A 22791-nucleotide genomic window follows, 5' to 3' on the forward strand; every position below is an offset into this window, starting at 1 on the left:
ATTCTAGCACAACCTTGACATTTCTCCAGTCTATTTTTCCTAATTACCACTGCAGATATATTGGCTCATACACAAGTGGTTTCTGGCTCCATCCAAAAGCCTTCCAGCTATATTCCTTGCTTCTATCTCTACCCTGTCTCTTCTCTCCACCTCCCATCCGTTCAACCAAGCTGTATCAATTAGAATCTCAGCAAGAAACAGAATTCACCCAAAGAATTCAAACAAAGATAACTTAATGAAAGGACCAGTTACAGAAAGGCTGACATAGGTAAGTGAGCAAATAAGAGTTGATGAGGCACTTGGTAACTGGCTACAGAGGGGATGTTAAGGAGACAAAATGAGAAAATAAAGTTTCTAGAGCCCAGTGAAAGGTAGAGCCATGGAGGAGGGGCCACTTGCAAGAGCTGTAGCCAGGAATGAATGAAGCTACTTTTGGAGATAGAACATCAGTGGAGGGAACAAGTAGAGAAGAGATGCCAAATTTCACCCTCCATCTGCCTTCTGATAACCTTGCTTATGCCTCTCATTAGTTAAACACTACTACAAGGGAGTCATCAAAGAAGCCAAGGTCCCCAGAGGCATAGAGGTTGGCAAAGAAGGGTAGGAAATGAGTCTGAGGGCCAAAAATACCATCACATCATACTTTCTTCAGACCACTTCCAAAGGTCAAATGTCTAGTATGCTAAACTTGTACCAGCCTTCTATTTAAAATCTGTCAGTGGATTCACATCTTCAGGACTCTAAACTAGGATATGTGACTTTGCCCCTACTTGTGACTTCATTCCCTAATTCCCTAATTCTTGCCCTAGCCTACAGTCATTTCAAATTATTTCCAGATTTTCTAGTAGTCCATGCTCTCATATTATGTACATTGGTCATATTCCTTCCTCTTCTTAAGGCAACTTTTTGCATCTTCTTTGTTTGGTAAACTTCTGTTCAATCTTCTGAAATCAAAGATTGAGCTATGGAATCATCTCCTTCTGAAGTTTTTCTTTTCCAGAATGTTTCCATCACTTCCCTACTGAGTCTCATTGTAATACTTAGTTGAACTGAGTGTCCTGACAGATAAGCATTTTAGGTCTTACATACAGCACCTAGTACCATTCCTGGCACATGGTAGGCAACCAATAACAAATTTTCAAATTAATAAAAAACTAAATAAAAATTAAAAACTAAATATTACAAAGGAAAAAAGGTAGTACAGTTATAGGACTCTTTGAACTTTCAGGTTATGGGGAAAAGTCTTGAAAATGAATTTTCTTTCTCAGATTTATTTCGGAGATATTTATCTTTTATATAGGCAGAGTAAGATAAGGAAAAGACTAGGCATAGGCCCAAGGGCTTAGAATTTAAATCCTAAAGGTTAATCTTAGATTTGGGCAATATCCCTCTAGAAAATAAGAAAGACGTTGCTTTGGTGTTAGCTTTGTTTCCAAATACTGCTTTATTTAAATAAGATAATTGAAAATGTGTATTGACCCTTAAATTTCTGGCAAATTCATATTCCAATAACTTTTCCTTTTTTGTATATTAAAAAACCTAACAGCTGTGGAAACCATTCTTGCTTCATTTCAATAGTGCAAAATGATTGATTTCAATAGTGTAAAATTCTCCCTTTTCAAAAATTCTTGAGAGAAAAATCAAAATCTACCTACTACACTGCAATGAAGTACTGGAGAATTATTTGCAATCCTGATAAACATTTATTTATCTTTTTATTTATTCCAACAGTAATCACTTTATTTGTAGACTCAAATGAATATTCCATGTGTACATGATAAAACTTAGAAGATGTGGGGATTAGAAGTCTTTATTGCTGGGATGTCTGGGTGGCTTATTTGGTTGGACCACCTGACTCTAGACTTTAATTTTGACTCAGGTCTTGATATCAGGGTGTTGAGTTCAGGCCCAGCATTGGGCTCCACGCCTACGTTAAAAAAAAAAAAAAAAGTTTTTACTGCAAATTTTCGTAACTGTAACACTCCAGCCAAGCAAGTTTACAACCGCTCAAGAATACTAGGAAAAACCGAGTAAAGACTTCCAAATCTTTTTCTTTTTTTAATATTTTATTTATTTATTTGACAGAGAGAGATCACAAGTAGGCAGAGAGGCAGGCAGAGAGAGAGGGGGAAGCAGGCTCCCTGCCGAGCAGAGAGCCAGATGGATTCGGGGCTCCATCCCAGGATCCCGGGATTAAAGACCTGAGCCGAAGGCAGAGGCTTAACCCACTGAGCCACCCAGGCACCCCCCCCCCCCCCAAATCTTTTTCTAATTAAAGCCAAATGGTTACATTTCTGACGGAATGGGTTACACTACATTTTCAAAATTTAGTTTTATATTTTAGCTATTGCCTTAGGTGCCACATGAAAGCTCTATAAGGCATTTTTTTCCCTAAAACTGGTGTATATATCCTAAAAAAATCTTCTCCATGTGCAGTGAAATACGTAAGTTCACCACTGGGAAAGAACCCTTCTTAAAATCTGGCCAATGTTGAGTCAAAGATCTTAACATATAACACATACGATTTTGTGAGCACTGACCAACGGACCAGAATACGTTAAAGGGAAGTCCTGGAAGCTTCTCTCGGGAACACTTAAGATAGAAGGCCTTGAAGTGGGAAACCGCAAGCCTAGGAAAACACTACATGTCCCGGCATGGTTTGCGACTACCAGCGACCATAACTCCCAGAATGCATTGCTCGCGGCACGCAGGATTTCCTTGTAGCTGGGAATTGTAGTTCTCTCCGGTCGTCTGCATCGGTATAGGCGAGGGTGTGTGGTTGCTTACCTAGCCGGAGGACATCAGGCATATTCTTCCAGTTCTTGGAAAAGTGGAAACACTTCGAGACACTAGACTGAGTGGGTTCATTGTCTTATCTCTCGGTTTCTACTTTACAGAGGTAACTTACAGAGAGGCTGAAATTCATGCAGCAGCGCTCCACCCTTTTTTTCTGGGAGCGACCTAGTTCTGGTGAAGCTGTTTGTCCCTAAGCTCTCTCCGTAGTAGCCGCCGCCCATCCCTCTTTGTGTGCTTCGGGAAGCCGCGGAGCTAGTGGCTGCGACTCTTGGGAGTTGGGAGTGAAGGAGAGGGACGTTATCCGGACGTTGCAGGCGGGCGGACTCTTTCTCCCATCGCGCCAGCTGACAGGTGAGTTGACCTTGCTAGCCTCAACGCTTTTCGGCCCTATGTGTCTCATGTCCGGGCTCAAAGGGCGGTTTGGCAGTTCCTGCTGACAGCGCTGCCCGGCCCGGCTCCCGGAGAGGCGGGGAGAGCCAGGTGCGGTGACTCAGGAAGGCCAGGGGAGACGAGACCACTGGTTTCCCTTCTTGACTCACCGGAGGATGGCCCGCGGAGCTTCGAGGCTTGCCGGCGCCCGGCGGCCCCCCTCCTAGACGGACTATCCTGGACCGCGCCCTCTTGGTGGTGACCTCAGGGGAAAAGTGACTCCTTTCCACCTTGCCCCCATTTTATAAACAAAAGTCATTCGTACACGGCGTTGACAGCGCCTTCCCTTGCCGTGTATATTGCAAAGTGCCCGAACGTGGAGGCTGTAGCACAAAATGACAGAGGCTTTCTCTTCCTTGTAGTTGAGAGAGTGAACTTGTCAGTCACGGAGCTTCCGGCCTGGGAGGATGAGCTGGTCAGACTTTGCTGTTGGGCTTTGACTAAAAGTATACTTACTTTGAATATATTTGATAGTTAATCATGGTAAATTTTGTGTTTTGCTTGTCCTGAGTATTATTAGTTACACGTCATTTATGGGAATTTTTTCTGACCGCATATTTTTTTAAATCAAAATTTTAGGGATGAATGCAAAACTGGTAATAGATTTGCTCTATGTCGTATAACTTAAGAGCTCCTTGATGCCAACCCATGTCCTCTGTTTTAAGAGTCTGAGACATTGCGTTAAATCTGGGCATGTGAAGAGCTTACTTGGTGCCAGCTACTTTGTTCAATTCTGAATATTTATGTGCATTTCTTTATAATGTTTTTCAAGACTTAGTAATATATATGCTAACATATTTAAAAAGTAGAGTTTGTATGTTATCTTTTGATAGCAGTGAACTACATGGCCTCTTGAGACAATTTTCTTCTTGAAGATGTATTTTTTAAAAGCGCGCTACTTTTACCAACGTAATAATGATTGTAAATGATTATATGCTTTTTAAGGTCACAAACATGTCGGACAAAAGTGAATTAAAGGCAGAATTGGAACGAAAGAAGCAGCGGTTGGCCCAAATCAGAGAGGAAAAGAAGAGAAAAGAAGAAGAAAGGAAGAAAAAGGAAGTATGTTTTATTTTTTTAAGTAAACAATGTAAAATAATTGGATTTAATATCAAATACTTACACCTTTATATAATACTTTCAGAATAGTTAAAAATCCAGCAGTTGTGACTGCAAATATGGCCTTGTAGGTGAATTTTACTTTAAAGAAGGCAGGTATGTGAAAATGACAAAATTAATAAATTAAAATATGATTTTTTTACTGAATAAAAATATTTTGTATAGATTGATGCATTTTGAGGATTTGGTTTATAAAACTCAATCTGCATATTTCTCTTCTAGGTGTATGTTTATTATATAAATTAAGGGACATCTGCCTTGTAATAGCACATAAAACATGGCATATATATCATAACTTAGTTTGGAATTTGAATTTCCTTATCTGAATGCTTTGCTAGTCTGCACTGCTAACAATCTGTCAGAATAAATAATAGAAAAGAGAAATATGTAATAGGTTATTTAATTGGTTAGGGAATTTGTTATCTCTTTCATTATGAAACATTTTCCTTGAAATATTTTTGCCAAGCAGTAGGTCTGATATTACCTTAAGAATAGACTGGATAGGTATGTCTTCTGATTTTTCATATCATTATTTTATCATGTATGGCAAATATACATTGACCCTGAGCTGGAGATATTTTACTTGTTGCTCTATGGATATGTACATTTTTCCCAACTATTTGGACAGATTTGCATACTTTCACCACAGGTATGTTTTAAATTAGTATGTTTATTTTACTTATTTATTTATTTTTTTTAATAAATTAGTATGTTTAAATGTTCAGCGTAAGATAATTTGTCCCAAGTGTGACATTAGTACCAAGGGTTCTATTTGATTGCCAATAACCAAGATTTCTAGAAATCTCTTAAGGGAAAAGAAAAATCAGAAAAATTAAAAGTACAATTAATATGCATGCAGCATTTTTATGATGCTGTAAAGGCCTTTGAAGAATTTTCTAATTTATTCTGAACCTTTCTGTGATATATTATTGTAAGAAAGTTGGAGGTTTAAGTTAGCTCTTTGATTAAAAGTTAAGTGATAGAAACATGTCCGATAGAGCCATTCTAAGGTAGTGTCTATAACCTTAAACCCTTCAGTGCTGAGAGCATGTTTGATTTTTATTTTCTAAGATGGCCATAATTGGCATAAATAGTCTAGGGATATATACTATATGATTTATAGATGATTTAAAAGTTATAAAACATTACAAGAGACAATTTAATAGTATTAAACAGTGAGTCTACTAATACATTGCTATATATACAGGTGAAGTGTCAACTTGATAATATAGCCTGTTTGGCTATTGTGATGAAGTCCACTGATGACTTTTTTTTTTTTTTTTAAAGATTTTATTTATTTATTTGACAGAGATCAGAAGTAGGCAGAGAAGCAGAGAGAGAGAGGAGAAAGCAGGCACTCTGCAGAGCAGAGAGCCCGATGCGGGACTCCAACCAGGACCCTGGGATCATGACCTGAGCCGAAGGCAGAGGCTTTAACCCACTGAGCCACCCAGGCGCCCCCCACTGATGACTTTTTTAAGTTAAAATGGTATCATGGAATATTATGATTGACAGAACTCACTGTGGATAATTGTATGAGTAATAGTTGTCTAGACAAAATAGGCATCTGAGGTGTATATAGAAAACTTTCCCTCGGAAGGCTTAAATTTCATTTGAGATGTTTTGGATGATCTGAGGTTATTGAGGCTTATCTAGTTTACCTGGAAGATTTTTGCTAAAACTATAAGTGACTGAAATAAAAGCTGGCAATAATTTATTTTATTTTATTTTAATTATTTTTTATAAACATATAATATATTTTTATCCCCAGGGATACAGGTCTGTGAATTGAAAGTTGGCAATAATTTTGATAACAAATGTTCTGTATTACGCAAAAGTGAATTTTAACTTTACCAAATTCAACCATGTTTTCTTTTTCTTTTTTTTTTTTTTTTTTATTTATTTGACAGACAGAGATCACAAGTAGGCAGAGAGACAGGCAGAGATTGGGGAAGGGAAGCAGGCTCTCTGCTGAGCAGAGAGCCCGATGCGGGGCTTGATCCCCAGACTCTGGGATCATGACCTGAGCCGAAGGCAGAGGCTTTAACCCACTGAGCCCCCAGGTGCCCCTCAACCATGTTTTCATTGTTATAAAAATAAGACCTATAATTTAAAAAACAGAAATAAAAACCTTTTTCCAGGTGAATTTTTGACAAACATCTTCTACATAAAATTGCATAAATACAATGAAGACTTCATACAGAAGTTTGAGGTATTCACACTTGATTTTCAACAAATCACATTGTCCATTTACTTAAAATTTGTTACCTGTTAAGTAGTTTTTTTTATAATGTTGTGGCATTTATATCTAAGCTTTTGTGCCACTGGGGAAGGTTTCCACAATTCCTAACTGAATAGCCATTTCCTACTGTAGATAAATAGAAGTTGGCTGGATTTTTTAATTTACCTGTTAGGTAAAAACTTTTGTGGGAACTCCTTGATTACATATCCTTTGGAAATTACTTACTAGAGCTCTACTGGGAATGATTTTCATGTAATGAGTGTAATGTGCATTCAAAACCAAGTCACATCCCCACCAAGAGTAAATAGTGTTCATTCATTATTTAAAATATACCTTTTTTTGCAAGCAGAAATGTTACATAGCCTATGTAAATTTAAATTTTTAACTTTAAAAATAGACTGATCAGAAGAAGGAAGCAGTTGCTCCTGTGCAAGAAGAATCAGATCTTGAAAAAAAAAGAAGAGAAGCTGAAGCATTGCTTCAAAGCATGGGGCTAACTCCAGAATCCCCCATTGGTAAGGATAAGAATATATCCATTTATAAGAGCCAAGAATAGATGTTATTCAGCTCAGATATATCTGAGATGAATACAATTGAGTTTAATATATTTTGCATATTTTTCTTATTTGTGTCTCTTAAAAATAATCTTATACTTTATTCAGAATTATCTTTTTTCACATGTGCCAATAAATGGTTATTTTGTTTGTTTACGAGAGCTGCAAGATTAAGTGTATTAACATACACTGAACAACCATTTGACTTCTCTTATTAAATCAGTAATTTATTTCAACATTTGTTGAACAAGTTTCTATGCCATACTGTATTTGGCTTAAAGATGACTCCTGATCTTAACTCTATATTTTTTTCTGTAGGTTAAACAGAGGTATAATGAATTAAAATTCTAAAAGTATGTTAGTGTTCAGAGATATAGGAGGGGAAGGGAAAGATAGTCTTCTGCTCTCATTGCTAATAAGGGAAATAATATTGGTAGCCTTTTATGCAGCAGTTTGACTTGTTCTTTTTTGGGCCATTCATTTTGATAAGAGTACTAAACCAAAAAGCTGACATAGTAGAGGTGTTGAAGACAATCTAGTTACATGTCAGAAAGCATTAAACACTTACTTAAAATAATTCTAACCTGGATGCTATTACATAGTATTTTAGTTTGACATGGTCTTTGTCATTTAGGGTTAGTTTGTCGGTAGCTAATTCCATCTAGTTCAGGGAACAAATACCAGAAATAATAACTGCTATTTGCCTTCGTGAACTACAACATAACTGTTTCTAGAGCTGATATTTCTAAAAGGTTTCAAGATGAAAAAGCTGGTTACTCTCATGGTCTGCTTCTTGTTACTTCTTTCAGCTCATTTGCCTTTTCCGTAATGATAGCATTTGAAGATTGAAATATATGTATATGTATTTAATAAGTTTACATTCATATTGCGTTTTAAAAGTAAATGAATGAGAATAGTATTGTTAATAAAATAGTAACTAAACCAAGTTTCTCTTTAGTTGTATAGTCTTTGATCAGTTTTTCTGTTGCTGGCTTTGTTTTCCTCCTGTGGGGTATTTTTTCCCCTTTTCTATTTTTAGTATTTCAGTTTTACTGAATTCACTTGCTCATATCTCTCAGTTCATGGCCCTCCTCCATTATCAAGTCTTGAAAAACTGTTCTTCAGAGGTGTGTGTGTGTGTGTGTGTGAGAGAGAGTGTGTGTGTTTTTCCCTTACTCCCCATCTCTAGTTCCATCCCCCTTCCCAGTCTTGCTTAAGTACCCATTTTTGCATTTTTAACATATGTGCTTTTAATCTGCCCTACCTCTGTTTACATACTTCAAGGTTTCATATATATATGTGTGCATGTATGCTTCATACACATAAACACATTGTGTTATGTATCGTTCTGTTTGGATCTTTTTGTTAAGCAGCATTTGAGACCTACCCATGTTGCTAAATACAGATCTAGTTACTTATTTTTGACTAATGCATGGTATTCCATTATATACCATATTTTATTTATCTGTTCCCCAAGTGATAGGCACTTAGATTGCTTCCATCTCTTTGCTATCACAGTAAAACACTGCAAAGAATACATACTTTACTTTTGAGAACTGTGGAAGAGTTTCTCTGGGATGTATGCCTAAGAATTGACTTGCTGTATTATTGTGTATAGGCTTACTTTACATTTATTAGAGTCTACATACCACTCTCAAGAATGACTATAGGTTTACCCTCCAAGTGCCAGTGAATGAGAAAGTAACTATTTTACATTATCCACATCATCACCTGGTGTTCTCTGACTTTCCAATTTTTGCCAACTTGAATGGGTATAAAGTAGTATACCAAAATGTTTTAATATAAATTTATCTGTTTATAGTGAGTTTTTGTGCTTTTGGGCTTTTTTGTTTGTTTGTTTTAAGAAACCCTTTCTTTGAAGACACAATATATATTTTCCTATATTATTTCTGTTAGGCTTTATAATTTCAGCCTTTACCTTTAGATGTTTGGATTATATTTTTGAATATAGTATGAGGTAGGGATCCAATCTAGTTCTTCTCTATATAGTGAGCTAATTTCCTCAGTTCCATTTATTAAATAGTCTTTCTTTCTCCTTACTGATACTGATGCCAACTTTGTTGTACAATCACTTCCCATATATTCATGACATTTCTGGGCTCTGTATTTTCACTGTTCATCCACTTGGTTTGATTCTACACTATTAACCCACAGTTTCAATTACTATGACTTAAGTATTCTGTGTAATTTTCTTGTACTGCCCGTATTCATTGGCCATCGTGGTTATGATTTTAAAATAAATTGGACAGCTTTACCTTATGATATTTTGTAGAATAGCTTTTAAAGGATAGATGTTACCTGTTCCTTTAAAACTTGGTAGAATTCAACTGTAAAATTGCCTGGGATTACAACTTTTTTTTTCAGGGGGTAGTTGAGGCAGAGGTTATTCACCATTTTAAGTCCCTTTTAAGGTTGTAGTCTATTCAAGTTTTCTATTTATTTCTGTATTGGTTTGATTTTTTAAAAAAGCAATAATATTTATTATCTGTCATACTTTCTGTGTATCAGGAATTTGGTAGTGGCTTAGCTGAGTGGCTGTGGCTCAGGGTATCTCATGGCATTGAAGTCAAGATGTCAGTCAGAGCTGCAGGCATCTGAAGGCTTGCCTGATGCTAGAATATGCTTTCAAGGTGCCTCACTCATATAGGTGGCATGTTGGTGTTGGCTATTGTTGGTGAAAGACCTGAGTTCCTGTCCACATGGGCCACTCTACAGAACTGCAGGAGTATCCTTGCAGAATGTCGGTTCTCCAAAGTGAGCAATCCAAAGATAAAGAAAGCCAGGAAAAAGCTGTTATTTTTATGACTTGCTCTTAGAAATGATCAGTTCCACTACATTCTTCTGTCAATTGGAATTCACAAAGAATTTGGACTTTCTTTAAAACTGCCAGAATATTTGCTACAGATTCATAGGTCTCTCATATTTTGACATGATCATATGCTTTTTTTCCCTCTTAATGTACTAATTTGATGATTTATAATGATAGCATTCTAATGTAAAAGCATGCTTACATTCTGGAATAAACAACTTAGTTATGAGATGATTTTTTGCCTTTTTTTTTTTTTAAGATTTTATTTATTCAACACGGCAAGAGAGACAGCAAGAGAGGGAATACAAGTAGAGAGAGTGGGAGAGGGAGAAGCTGGCCTCCCGATGAGCAGGGAGCCTGATGCGGGGCTTAATCTCAGGACTGTAGGATCACGAACTGAGCTGAAGGTAGATGCTTAATGACTGAGTCACCCAGGTGCCCCGAGATGATTTTTTTCTTATGCATTGCTGAATGCATTTGCAAATATTTTATTTAGGAGTTCTGCATATATACTCAGAATCATGCCTGTAATTTTTTTCCTTTTATTATATCTTGTCTGGCCATTATAATAGATATAATGTTTATATCTATAATGGTTATAGTAGCCTTATTAAATGGGTTGTGTGGTTATCACCTTCTTCTATTCTCTGACAGATTCCTAAAGATCTTTCCAGTATTTATTTAAAATTAGGCTTGAAGAATACAGGATACAGATGAAGGCAGTGTCTACCAAACTTTTTTGACAGTAGCCCAAAATAAAAAGTACATCTTCTGTCATGACTTAGGATGGATACTTGTTTCTCTTTTCACTACAGAATGTATTTAGTCAATATTTTTAAATTATAGAGGTGTAAAAATACTGCTAGAATATTTAAGAGGATTCATTAAAAATATCAATCTCTTTTCCTAAAATAGACTTTTTTCTTTTTTTTTTAAATCCTGAAAAGAATTTTTTAAAAAAGCTATAGCGAATAAAATCTCTTTTAGCTTCTCATCATTGGTAGTTTCTTATTTATGGGTGAGTTGACTGCTTTTTGTCAGAGATCCTTGAAAGCAGAGAATAGTGTCCAGCACAGCATAGGCACTTAAATATTTGTTGGATTATTATTAGGTCATATGTCTTTCTTCTTGTAAGGCCAAATAAAAGCCATCTGCTTTAAAAGCAAAAACAAAATCTGATTGTTTAAATTTTAGAAAAAAGCATAATGGAAATGAAATACGACCATTTCATAAAAGAAGCATGGCTTTTTTTTTTAAACTAAATTTAAGTGGCCAGTCTTAAAATTAATTTTAGGTACAACTTTCAAGACATGTTATATTCAATATGGAGTTACTAAGCATTGATGATTGAAAAAGTAAAGTGAATCTCTTTTGTATGTGTAACTACTATCTTAACCATCTTGTAAAGAGATGAAAACATACACTGCCGAGTATTCTGTAGCCTGAGTCTGTATCAGTAGGCCAAAGAACATTGATTTGTATGATAGTTTATTATTAGGATTTTCTTTTACTAGGAAAAAACAAAAGAACTTTGCTAGTCAAAAACAAGAATTGCATCATTTATTTCCCTTGCACCCCTTGTAACTTTTGAATACCTTAAATCTCATTTTTTCCACTGTGTTGAGAAATATTTGACATATATCACTATGTAAGTTTAAGTTACGTTGTATGATGGTGATTTACATATATTATAAAATAATTACCACAGTAGGTTTAGTTAACATTCATCATCTCATACAGATAAACTAAGCAGAAATAAAAAATTTCTTCTGATGGCAACTTCTAGAATCTATTCTTTTTTTTTTTTTTTTTTTTTTTAAAGATTTTTTATTTATTTATTTGACAGAGAGAGAGGCAGGCAGAGAGAGAGAGAGAGAGGGAAGCAGGCTCCCTGCTGAGCAGAGAGCCCGATATGGGACTCGATCCCAGGACCCTGAGATCATGACCTGAGCCGAAGGCAGCGGCTTAACCCGCTGAGCCACCCAGGCGCCCCTAGAATCTATTCTTTTAATAATTTTCTTATATATCATATAACAGTGTTAACTAGAGTCATCATGTTGTATAGTATATACCTAGTACTTATTTATCTGATTCTTAGATGGAATGAGTGCTTTCTATGTACTAGCTCATTTCTTCAAGTTTAGCCTAATTTTAACAAATGGTTCATTATAGTATTTTTATACCACAGGATTTTATTTTTATTAATTTCTTTAAAAAAATTTATCTGATGCTCTGAATTACATTGAAGAGAATAAAGGAAGCAAATAAATAAATAATAAGTAAAGGAAACAAAACATTTAGAGATCAGTGGAGGATATTTAATCTTCATTATCAGGAGAAAAGGCCATAAAAAGGGAGAAATTAGTATTCAGGAGAGTTAAGGTTTAAAGCAATACCTTTAAGGATGAAAAGAGGGAGTTACAAAAAAGTTAATTGTTATTATTCCAGGCTAAGAGTATCCACAAGGGGGTATTATTGTAGTGCGGGCTATGTTTGAGTATTAAGTATCCTAGATTAGCTAGAGGAGGCCTTACAACTTTGGGGTTATCTCAGAAGGTCACTCCTTCCATTTTACTGTCTCATACCAGCTTAGACTCCCTGCATTCACTTTCCTTGGCTGTTCACCTTTCCTAGGTTCTCCTTCCTGGCAAAAGCCCCTTCTTGCCAGAGGCTTTCTTCTATTGAGAAAATAACTGGGCTGTGTGTCATCCTTCATCTCTGAGACGTTTGCATAGTTCTGAGTGGCCACCTCAAACTGAATCCTAATCATAAATCTAGGTGCATTCCTAGGTGCTTTCTGGTTTAAAAATATCTAGGTGTTTCTTTGCAGGCCAAAAGGCAGCAATGTATGATTTTATATCCTTGGAAGGCCAAGATCTAAACTGGTAGGAAAGGTCTTCTTGATTGGGTTTTTGTTCTAGATAATTAAAGAGTCACAGTCTTTCAATATTATTTACATGATCAGTGAATGCTATGGTGTAGATTTGTCTTTCAGTTTACTCCATATTTCTCCTCAGGTTCTCAAAGAAGGAAATAAGTATCTTTGCTCTAACCTTCTAATAAGCTTAAAATTGTTTAAATACGCACATATGTTAATGTTAAATCTTTTATTTTGTGCTCTTTAAAGCCTTGTTTTAGGCCATATATATATATATATATATATATATATATATATCTGTGTATATATATATATATACACACACACACATATATAACATATAATGAGTATACATGTTATGTATATATGTGTATATATATATATATATTTGACTGGAATAAAAGTGATACGACCTAATTGCTGTTCTTATTAAGCAGATTATATCTCAGATACTTGTTAAAAGCTAATTAGTAATGGCTTTTGTTATTTTCAAAGCTGGTTGGACTCTTAAACCATCTTTACAAATGAATTCTAAAATTGAGTCTTTTTTGAGATTTGAGGGGCTATGATTTCGGAAGTTTTTTTTAACCTCCCTGAATTCATGCTTTTTGTTTTTAGGGGTTTTTGTTGAATCTGAGAGTATGGTGGCATTGCCTTACTGTGCAATTACTGTAATCTTTGATTTTTCTAGACTAATTAAATTGAAATATGGTAGTGACCAAACAACACTACCATTCCATTTTTTTCTGTTAATATTACTCCTTTTTCAATAATGGTAATTTTCGTTTTCTTGGTTTGTCTCTTCTATAGTATATGTTATTTACTATTGCAAGATGAAGTGGGTGAGCCAGATAATAACTTTGAGTCTTTAATGAATTCTTCCATAAACTGGCTTGAAAACTATCTTTTGTGAGAAATTATACAGTTCTGGGATGGAGGTTTTTATTGAATTACAAATGTGATGCCATGGTGATTAATTTTGCTTCTGGCTAATAAACTGATAATTTGGTAGCACCACCCCTGTAATTTATTTTTTATCTTGGTAACTTTTATTTTTTTATTGGCTAGGTTCATATATTTATGTATATATAATTACTGTTTAACCTGTTTCCATAAAGAGTTTGAGGTAACATTTTTTTATATTGTAGTTTTAACCAAGTAAGGTACTATTTATTCCTGTATCAGTTAGGACTTAGACTAGGGAAAGCCTCACATTGAGAAACAGACAAAAAGATGAGGAATGTAGCCTAAATGAAGTTAAGAGACATTAATGTTCTTTTATTTTAGATGCAGATCATGTTTAGCTACTTTGAGTTGTATACACAGCACCTAGCACAGTGCCATCCACCTGTGAACTATGCGAAGGTGATCTGATTTTATCATTGTTTCTGAGAGATGTAGTCACAATATTAGAAACATTCAATTATGTTTTTATAGTCTTTGGAATTTAAGCAAGACTTAATCACTGTATCTCAGGAAGCATTCTATTTATGATTTTCTTTCCTTTGATCTTACTATTGATTACCAGTAGAATTTGCCATTGGAAAAATAAGGATGATTAGTTTTGTGCCTGTGTTTAAGATGTAATTCATCATAGGGACACCTGGCTAGCTCTTGTCAGTAGAGCATATGACTCTAAATCTTGGGGTTGAGAGTTCATGCCTCAGGTTGGATGTCGAGTTTACATTACAAAAAAAAAAAAAAAAGAAAAGGCAAAAGATGTAATTTATCATACTATACTTGTACATTTTGTTAGATTAACAAACCCACCTTTTTTTATTGTATCATGTATAAACATTTAAATATCATTTTAAGGGTTCAGTGTGTGTGACTATCCCCCAAACAGATTTTTAATTAAAGATGTAGTTCTTTAGATTAGTTCCTTTATAATTAGGAACTTACCTTCTTTTAGATAGACTATTAAAAGAAGGGCTTGCAGGCTCAACATAAAATGTGTTAGTCACTTAATATTATATACTGAAAAATTATTTTAAAAAGATACTTGGGATTGGGGACATTTATGGTAAAATTTAACCAGAAGATGGCAGTGATGATCCTCCTATACTTCCTGCAATGGTAATCAAAATGTTTTACAAATGTAATAGCATGAAATGTGCACGTTTAACTGTTGATATATAATGTTAAGAGTGCTGATTTAGGGGAAAGCATTTGCTGTTTGTTTTATATACTATGAAAAATGTGTATTTTTCTATAAGAAGGGATTAAGAATATTTTGGGTGTCTGTATCTTTGTCTGTACACTTCAGTTTTTTCTGAATACTGGGGTAAGGAAGTTACCATAAGTCTTGCCTTATTTAAGTTGCATGTATCACTTTATGTTATATGCATCATGTCTAGAAGGCATGCTGTTTTATGGCCTGTTTGCATTTTTTACCCAAATTGTTGGAAACTAATGGACATTTTAAAGGAGCCATTCCTTTAGCTGTGGTCATTTTCCCTAAATTGGCCCCTTTTCTTGGTAAAGGAAAAATGAAATCATTTAAAGCATTAATTTCCGAAATAAAAATTGTTGGACAAAAATTAACATTTTAAAATAAATCTCAGAAAACTAAGAGTAAATGACTTTTGAAGAATATTTCAGAGTTTTAATTTTGATAACAATTATCAGTAGTATTTATAATCTGGTGATCTTAAAAGTGAAAAGTTAGAAAGGGGGGAAGGAATGCACTCCTTTGAAAATTAGTGCCCACATTTGGTGTTGGCTGGGACAAAGATGCATCCTTTCGTAATCTTGCCTTTTTTTTTTTTTTTTAACATATAAAACCCAAATGCATTTTGCCAGAGAAATTGCATGAGTTGTCAGCATGCATTGTTAACTTTATCTTTCTCCTGTTCTTTCTACTGTTCATTTTCATTCATGTATTTTTGTTTTTTGGTTTGCCATTTTTTTCTCTTTTGTTAATTACTTCATGTTAAATTACTTTTGAAACGTCATAAGCTGAGCAACCTCTCCGTATAGTAACAGCGGATACCTGTCTATTTCACTATTTAGTCCCTCCTCCTATGTCTCCATCCTCCAAATCTGTGAGCACACCAAGTGAAGCTGGAAGCCAAGACTCTGGAGATGGCGCAGTGGGATCTAGGTACAGTAAATTTCTTTTAATAGCTTAATGATAGAATGCATTTAAAATATACTGTTGATGCTTTAGAGGGACTCTAAATAGCTATGTTAAAACTAACATTTTGAAATCTAAGTGGCATAGACACTTATTTTAAATTAGGGGACATTTTTTTAATAGTATTTTAGCTGTTCCTCTTGATTAATTTAGGCTGAATAGTTAACTGATTTTATACTAATTATTTTTATTAAAATAGAGATGTTAATTGATTTAATTTTTTTATGTCTAAGCATACGTCATAGACTATTGTGTGAATGTTTTGTATGTATAATATAATATAAACAGTATAAATAGTGTATGATAGTATAAAATAGTATAAATGTTATGGCATGACTAGTATCAAAATAATGTAAAATAGTTTATAAATAATGTGAAACCTCTGTTGTGCTTAGTTGTCCATTCAGTAATTGAAAATATAAACAGTTTGGTTAAACACTTCAATTGTGTTCTATTGAGTCAGTAGTTCTAATCAAGATAGAAAATAATACTGCATAAAATTATCAAATAGAGTTAACTATTAAAGAAACAGGAGTGTTTACTGTCATGAGGACATTATGCTAAATGAAACAAGTCAGAGAAAGACAAATACTGAATTATGTCACTTATGTGTGAAATGTAAACAAAACAAAACAAAGCCAAGCTCATAGATACAGAAAACAGATGATTGGTGGTTGCCAGAGGTGAGGGATAAGGAATGGTCAAAATGGTTGAAGAGTTTCAAAAGGTACAAACTTCTAGTTATAAATAAGTCATGAGGACGTAATGTACAGCATGGTGATTACAGTTAATAATACTATATTGTATATTTGAAGATTGCTGAGAGTAGATCTTAAAACTTCTTCATTGGAGAGGGTATGTGCTATGGTGAGTGCTGTGAAGTATGTAAATCTGGTGATTCACAGACCTGTACCCCTGGGGCTAATAATACATTATATGTTTGTAAAAAAATATTAAAAAATATTTTTTAAAAGTTCTTATCACAAGAAAAAAATAATTTTGTAACTATGTATGCTGACACATGTTAACTAGAATTGTGGTGATCACTTCACAATATATACAAATATCAAATCATTCTTTTGTATAGCTGAAAGTAATATAGTATTATATGTCAATTATACCTCATTTAAAAAAAAGTTTTCTGTCAACTTTTCCCATCCTCATGTCTTCCTTATAAAACCGTATTTCATATTTGTTTTAGGATCCTGCACATATGTTGGGACTTGCTTTCCAAAAGTTCAGTAAGATTTCAGCTTCTCTCCAAACATTGTACTGGGGAAAGTACTTTTACTTATTCCTCTTTGTCACATACACACACACACACACACACACACAGAGAGCAAGCTTTTTAAAAACACTGTCATACATTCTGACTCCTCATGTCAGCTGAAATGAGATTAAACATAGTAAAAAAAAATTTTTTTTAAGTTTTTTATTTATTTGACAGAGATCACAAGCAGGCAGAGAGAAAGGAAGGGAAGCAGGCTCCCTGCTGAGCAGAGAGCCCGATGTGGGTGTAGATCCCAGGTCCCTAAGATCATGACCTGAGCCGAAGGCAGAGGCTTTAACCCACTATAGTTATATAGTGGGTTATATAGGCACCCCTATAGTTAAAATCTTTATTCAGAATCCTTATTGTAGGTAGGAAGTTAAATGTCCTCCTCAGAAGAATCTCTTAACATACCTCTTAATAAGAAATAAACTTTATCTTCTTTGTGCCTGAGTTCCTCTGATTGAAGTTATAATGAGTACCTAAAAGGCAAGAAAAAAGAAGCAAGAGAGCTAGATAATAAATTCAGTATTTTAATCAATTCTGGTTCAAATCAGGCTATCATTAACAATTAGAAGACAAAAAGGTCTCACCAGTTTGGATTTGAGATGTGTTTTCCAAAACTGTTTTGTAAATAGAACGAAAATTGGAAATCTCAATTTTACTGTCATTGGAAATAAATAATATAACTATCATTTAAAAAAAAATCGAACCCTTTTTTTTAGAAATAATAGTACCTTATAAAGTAGTATATATTATATAATCTAAACTCATTTTTTTAAAAAAGATTTTATTTATTTATTTGACAGACAGAGATCACAAGTAGGCAGAGAGACAGGCAGAGAGAGAGGAAGGGAAGCAGGCTCCCTGCTGAGCAGAGAGCCCCATGCGGGGCTCGATCCCAGGACCTTGAGACCATGACCTGAGCTGAAGGCAGAGGCTTAACCCACTGAGCCACCCAGGTGCCCCTAAACTCATTTTTAAGACTAAATTTGTTTCATACCTCATACTTTTATGTTTTTGTACAAATATGTTAGTATTCCTTTGCTAATAAGCAAGTGGTATTTTCAAGAGAAGCTTTTTCCCCCTTTCTACAGCTTTACTGTAGTACAAATATTTACCCAGATAATTTTATGTTCATTAAATTTACTTATATTATAAATTATTTTTATGTAGATATTATACTGTGTTCATTTTGAACTCTGTGTTCTTGATTTTGAAGAGTAGATTATTTAAATGTCACATTAGTAAGTTTGCTTTCAAAACATCTACTAGATTTTGTTCTTTTTTTTTTTTTAAGATTGATTGATTTATTTGAGAGGGAGAGAGGGAGTGCAGGTGGGGGAGGGTCAGAGGGAGAGAAACTGAAGCAGACTCCCCACTGAGTCCGTACTTCAGAGCCCCAACATGAAGCTTGATCCCGTGACCTCTGAGGTCATAACCTAAGCCAAAACCAATAGTTGGATGTCCAACCAACTCAGCCATCCAGGCATTCCCTGTTTTTTTGGAGACCCTTTGGAGTATTGTGAATTGGTACAAGGAGTAAATACTGTTAAGAAAAATACTTATTTGTATATAGAACACGTATTCCATCAAATTGCCAAGTTAATGTTCAATATTATATAGGTTACCACAGAAAATTAAATATTCATGGTTCTTGCCTTCATGGAACTTACATGCTAGTGATTACATCATTAATTTAAAGATATTACTCACTATACTGAAAAGTTCTAAGCATAGTGTGCTAACTTGTGTTTGTTTGAGTATAAATTTTTAATGATAAGTTATGAAACAAAAAAACACGTATTTAAAATACCTTTAGAGGTTTGTTCTTATTAGAGAATAAATATAAAATTTAGTTTCTTCTCAGTTTAACAGGAGAGCAAAAAAAAATTCCTCTTTTTGACTGAGATGACCTGGTTATCTTACTACATACGTTGTCTCTTATGAGACCATAGATTAATTTTCAAGAGGGCTGCATATGTTCTTTTTTATGTATTATATGTATACATACAAGAGTAAAAACTATGAATTCTACTACATCATCTCCAGATTCCATAGTAGAGAGAGAATTAATCTTGTTGATTAATTGGTGCTATTGGCAGTGAAATAATAGCATTTCTAAATATAAGGCCCTTGAAAAGAATCCCAAGATCTGAGAATGAAACAGAATGAATTTGAATTGAGCAGGCATGTTGGTAATGAAAGAATAAAGAGATTAAGCACAGAAAAATACATGAAGATGTGTGAAATGTGTGAACCCACACACTGAACTCTCTTAACTAGAAGACAGTCCAAGATTAGTCAAGGGATAGGAAAAGATATATCACTCAAGGGGTTGGAAAAGATATATTAGACATTACCAAAAATGCTGTCAAGATATACCTGAATCACTATTTCCAAATGCCAGAAATTTCTGGCCTGGTTGTAATTTACGAATAAATATAAAAGGCCATGAAAAGTGATATCTCCCTAATTCTGCAGATTTGGAGTTGAATTCGTTAAGTTTCTAGTTCTCTTAGTCATTTCTGTTATCTCTAGAAAGTAGCTGACAGTAATTCAATTGGGTAATCCATGTTTCTTGTTTCTTTTCCCATTCTTAATCAGTTTACCTTTCAGGCTTTGGATTATATTGGAATTTTACTTTGTATGTCTACTGATGCCTGTAATAAACATAATTCTGTATGCTGTGCAATGTATTTTCAGTACTGGGTATATTTTTAAGTAAAGTTTTGCTTAATTTTAGACTTAAATGACATCCTCAACAAGGAGCTGTAGGTAACTGGTAACAACTACCCCTGTCATATTCCTTGGAGAGCACCTAATAGAACCCCTTCTGATTTAACAAAGTCTAAGTTTGTTGCTGTTCATTGCTTAGTACAAAGTAGATCTTCATAGTGACCTTTTCTTTGCATATACATAATCCTGTTTAAACCCCCAAATCTTTCTTTACATTTTTATTTTTAATTTTTAAAGATTTCATTTATTTATTTGACAGACAGAGATCACAAGTAGGCAGAGAGACAGGCAGAGAGAGAGAGAAGGAAATAAGCTTCCTGCTGAGGAGAGAGCCCAATGCGGGGCTTGGTACCAGGACTCTGGGATCATGACCTGAGCCGAAAGCAGAGTCTTTAATCCACTGAGCCACCCTGGCGCCCCGTCTTTACATTTTAAAAAAAAAATATTTTATTTATTTATTTGACAGAGATAGACATAGCGAGAGAGGAACACAAGCAGGGGGAGTGGGAGAGGGAAAGCAGGCTCCCCACTGAGCAGGGAGCCCGATGCGGGACTTGATCCCAGGACCCTAGGATCATGACCTGAGCAGAAGGCAGACACTTAACTGATTGAGTCACCCAGGTGCCCCCCTCCGTCTTTACATTCTTAATATGAAGAATTTCTCTAGTTCAATTCATCTGAGTGTTTTTACTGATAAACTGTTTATACAGGTAACATATAGAAGTTATTTGTTGTATTTATTTATTTTTTTATTAGACAGGTAACATATAGAAGTTATTTGTTGTATTTATTTATTTTTTATTTGTTTTATTTAAATATTGAGGCTGTTTCACTTGCTTGTTATACCTTATATGCATGAGTATATATATAGCCAAAAATGATAGTATTACATATATTGTGCTTAACTTTTTAATAGGGACTATGAGTATCATACAGTACTATACATAATTATCTTATATACTGCTAACTTGTAAAAATGCCCATTGATAAAGTACCTTTTGTTCTAGTAGTATAAGATTTGGCTTAAGTGGAAAAGATCCCATGTAAGTCATTTACCCAGTAGGCAAGGCTAAAACACAACAAAATATTTATTTAGAATTGATACTCTCTAGAAGTTTAGTTAATTAGGTAAGTCCTTTGAACATAAAATATTTTTCCTGGGAAAATTTTTTTTCCCCTAGAGACAGAAATCTTTAGTTGTTTTCTAAAGCAGATGATATGTAAGCTCAAGGCTGTGCTTAACCCATAAATTGCGCAGGGGTCACATTTTGGAAACTTTAGCTTTTTTGTATCCCAGTGGAATAGTCCTTGGTTTTCTTACCAAAAGGCTTATGTGTTGATTCATTTCCTTTAGCAAAATGACAATTTTCTGCACACATTTAATGCTTTGGGCAATATTATAATATGTTAACTAAGATGTTTTTACTAATGCTTTTTTAATTAAGAAAATTAAAATTTTAACTTTTTATAGCCTAGCTTGTTATCCAAAAAAATAATATATTATTTGTGTTGTTGGATGCTTTGGCTGTTCTTACCCATTATAAGGCAATATTAGTTTCCTGTAATCTGAAAATACTGTCTTTTAACTATTCTGGGTTATATGTTTGCATCTTTAACCAACTTATGCTTATGGTGTGCAGTAGAGCATTGAGTGATAACCTGGTATTTATTTCATACTAACCAGAACATGTGGTGTTTAATTGTGAACAGTATTTTAGCTTTACCTATTCATAGAATATATTTGCTTGACTAACTTATGGCCTTTTTTGCTAACGCTTCATGGTTGTCCTACAACCATTTAGGACGCTGCATTGGGATACAGATCCATCAGTTCTTCAGCTTCACTCAGATTCCGATTTGGGGTATTGAATAGATTTTTTACCTTCCCTCTCTATAATTAATTTGCTTCTTTGCGAAACTCCTAATTTTATTTAAATTTCTAATGTACACTATACAGTTAGGAAAAGAGTTAATATTTTACCGTGACACCTCATTTATCCTCTGTCATTAGTGAAAGAAATATTTTATGTATTTGATTTCCTAGGTACCATAAGTCTACCATTTAAGTGTCCAGAGTCCTTTGATTATTTCTATATCTTTGATGTGAATTTTTCTAACCTGGATTATAAACTTCCCAGACTTTTTCTGATATGTATTCTACATATAATTAAACCTTTTCTGGGTTACCTGATACAAGTATTAATTTGTTTTCCTATAGTAAAATTTTCTCATGATTTCTAAGATGTTAAGAGGAACAGAGCTGTTGGTCTTCTACACTATGGCCCTGGATTGCTATTGATTTATTCTTTAATTCATTTATTCACTCATTTATTTATTATAATCCCAATGCAAATTATGTTTGGTGCTGCCATTGTGCCATACTCAGATAGTAATATGATAATTTGCACCTTCTAAAACACATGATCATACCTTTTGGAATTATGTCTAAAGTAAGAGTAAATAAGCCTTGAATTTGGGCATGTAAGAAAGTATATGAGCTTCTTATACATTAACTGGAAGCTTCTCTGTTGGCTGCCCTGTGATTCCCCCCAACCTTGGTTACTTCTTTAGTCTCAGGAAAAGTGGCTTTTGGATAAGTGAGGTATTACCTCCCTACCCTTCTACTCCTAAATCTTAAGTATTTTGTTTGTTTGTTCTAATGTGATTTTTATCTAATTAGACTCTATACGCAGCCAAGTTGGTAACTTGTTCCTAATGTTGTTCTTGGCTTGGCCGTTTTTTCCCAGATACGTGAATGATTTACTTTTCAAGTAGTTTACATTTTAAAATTCAGAATA

At 34.4% G+C, this 22791-nt stretch overlaps 1 protein-coding gene across 8 annotated transcripts in view; it reads left to right on the plus strand.

Annotated features, from left to right (window-relative positions):
- The first annotated feature begins 2748 nt into the window (after positions 1-2748).
- The window catches only part of DYNC1I2 (dynein cytoplasmic 1 intermediate chain 2), a 54620-nt gene continuing 34577 nt past the window's right edge, over positions 2749-22791 (plus strand). Inside the window, exons 1-6 of one of the 8 annotated variants that reach the window (XM_032355936.1) lie at positions 2749-3147; positions 4171-4287; positions 6984-7101; positions 15115-15132; positions 15861-15951; positions 21796-21855. In XM_032355936.1, coding sequence (XP_032211827.1) covers positions 4180-4287; positions 6984-7101; positions 15115-15132; positions 15861-15951; positions 21796-21855 — 395 coding nt within the window. In that variant the 5' untranslated portion in view covers positions 2749-3147; positions 4171-4179. Of the gene's footprint in view, positions 3148-3194; positions 3441-4170; positions 4288-6983; positions 7102-15114; positions 15133-15860; positions 15952-21795; positions 21856-22791 lie in introns of those variants that run through there. The other 7 variants (XM_032355934.1, XM_032355935.1, XM_032355941.1 and 4 more) reach the window with 7 other exon arrangements.

This window comes from Mustela erminea, chromosome 8 (genome assembly GCF_009829155.1).
Source record: "Mustela erminea isolate mMusErm1 chromosome 8, mMusErm1.Pri, whole genome shotgun sequence".
NCBI lineage: Eukaryota > Metazoa > Chordata > Mammalia > Carnivora > Mustelidae > Mustela > Mustela erminea.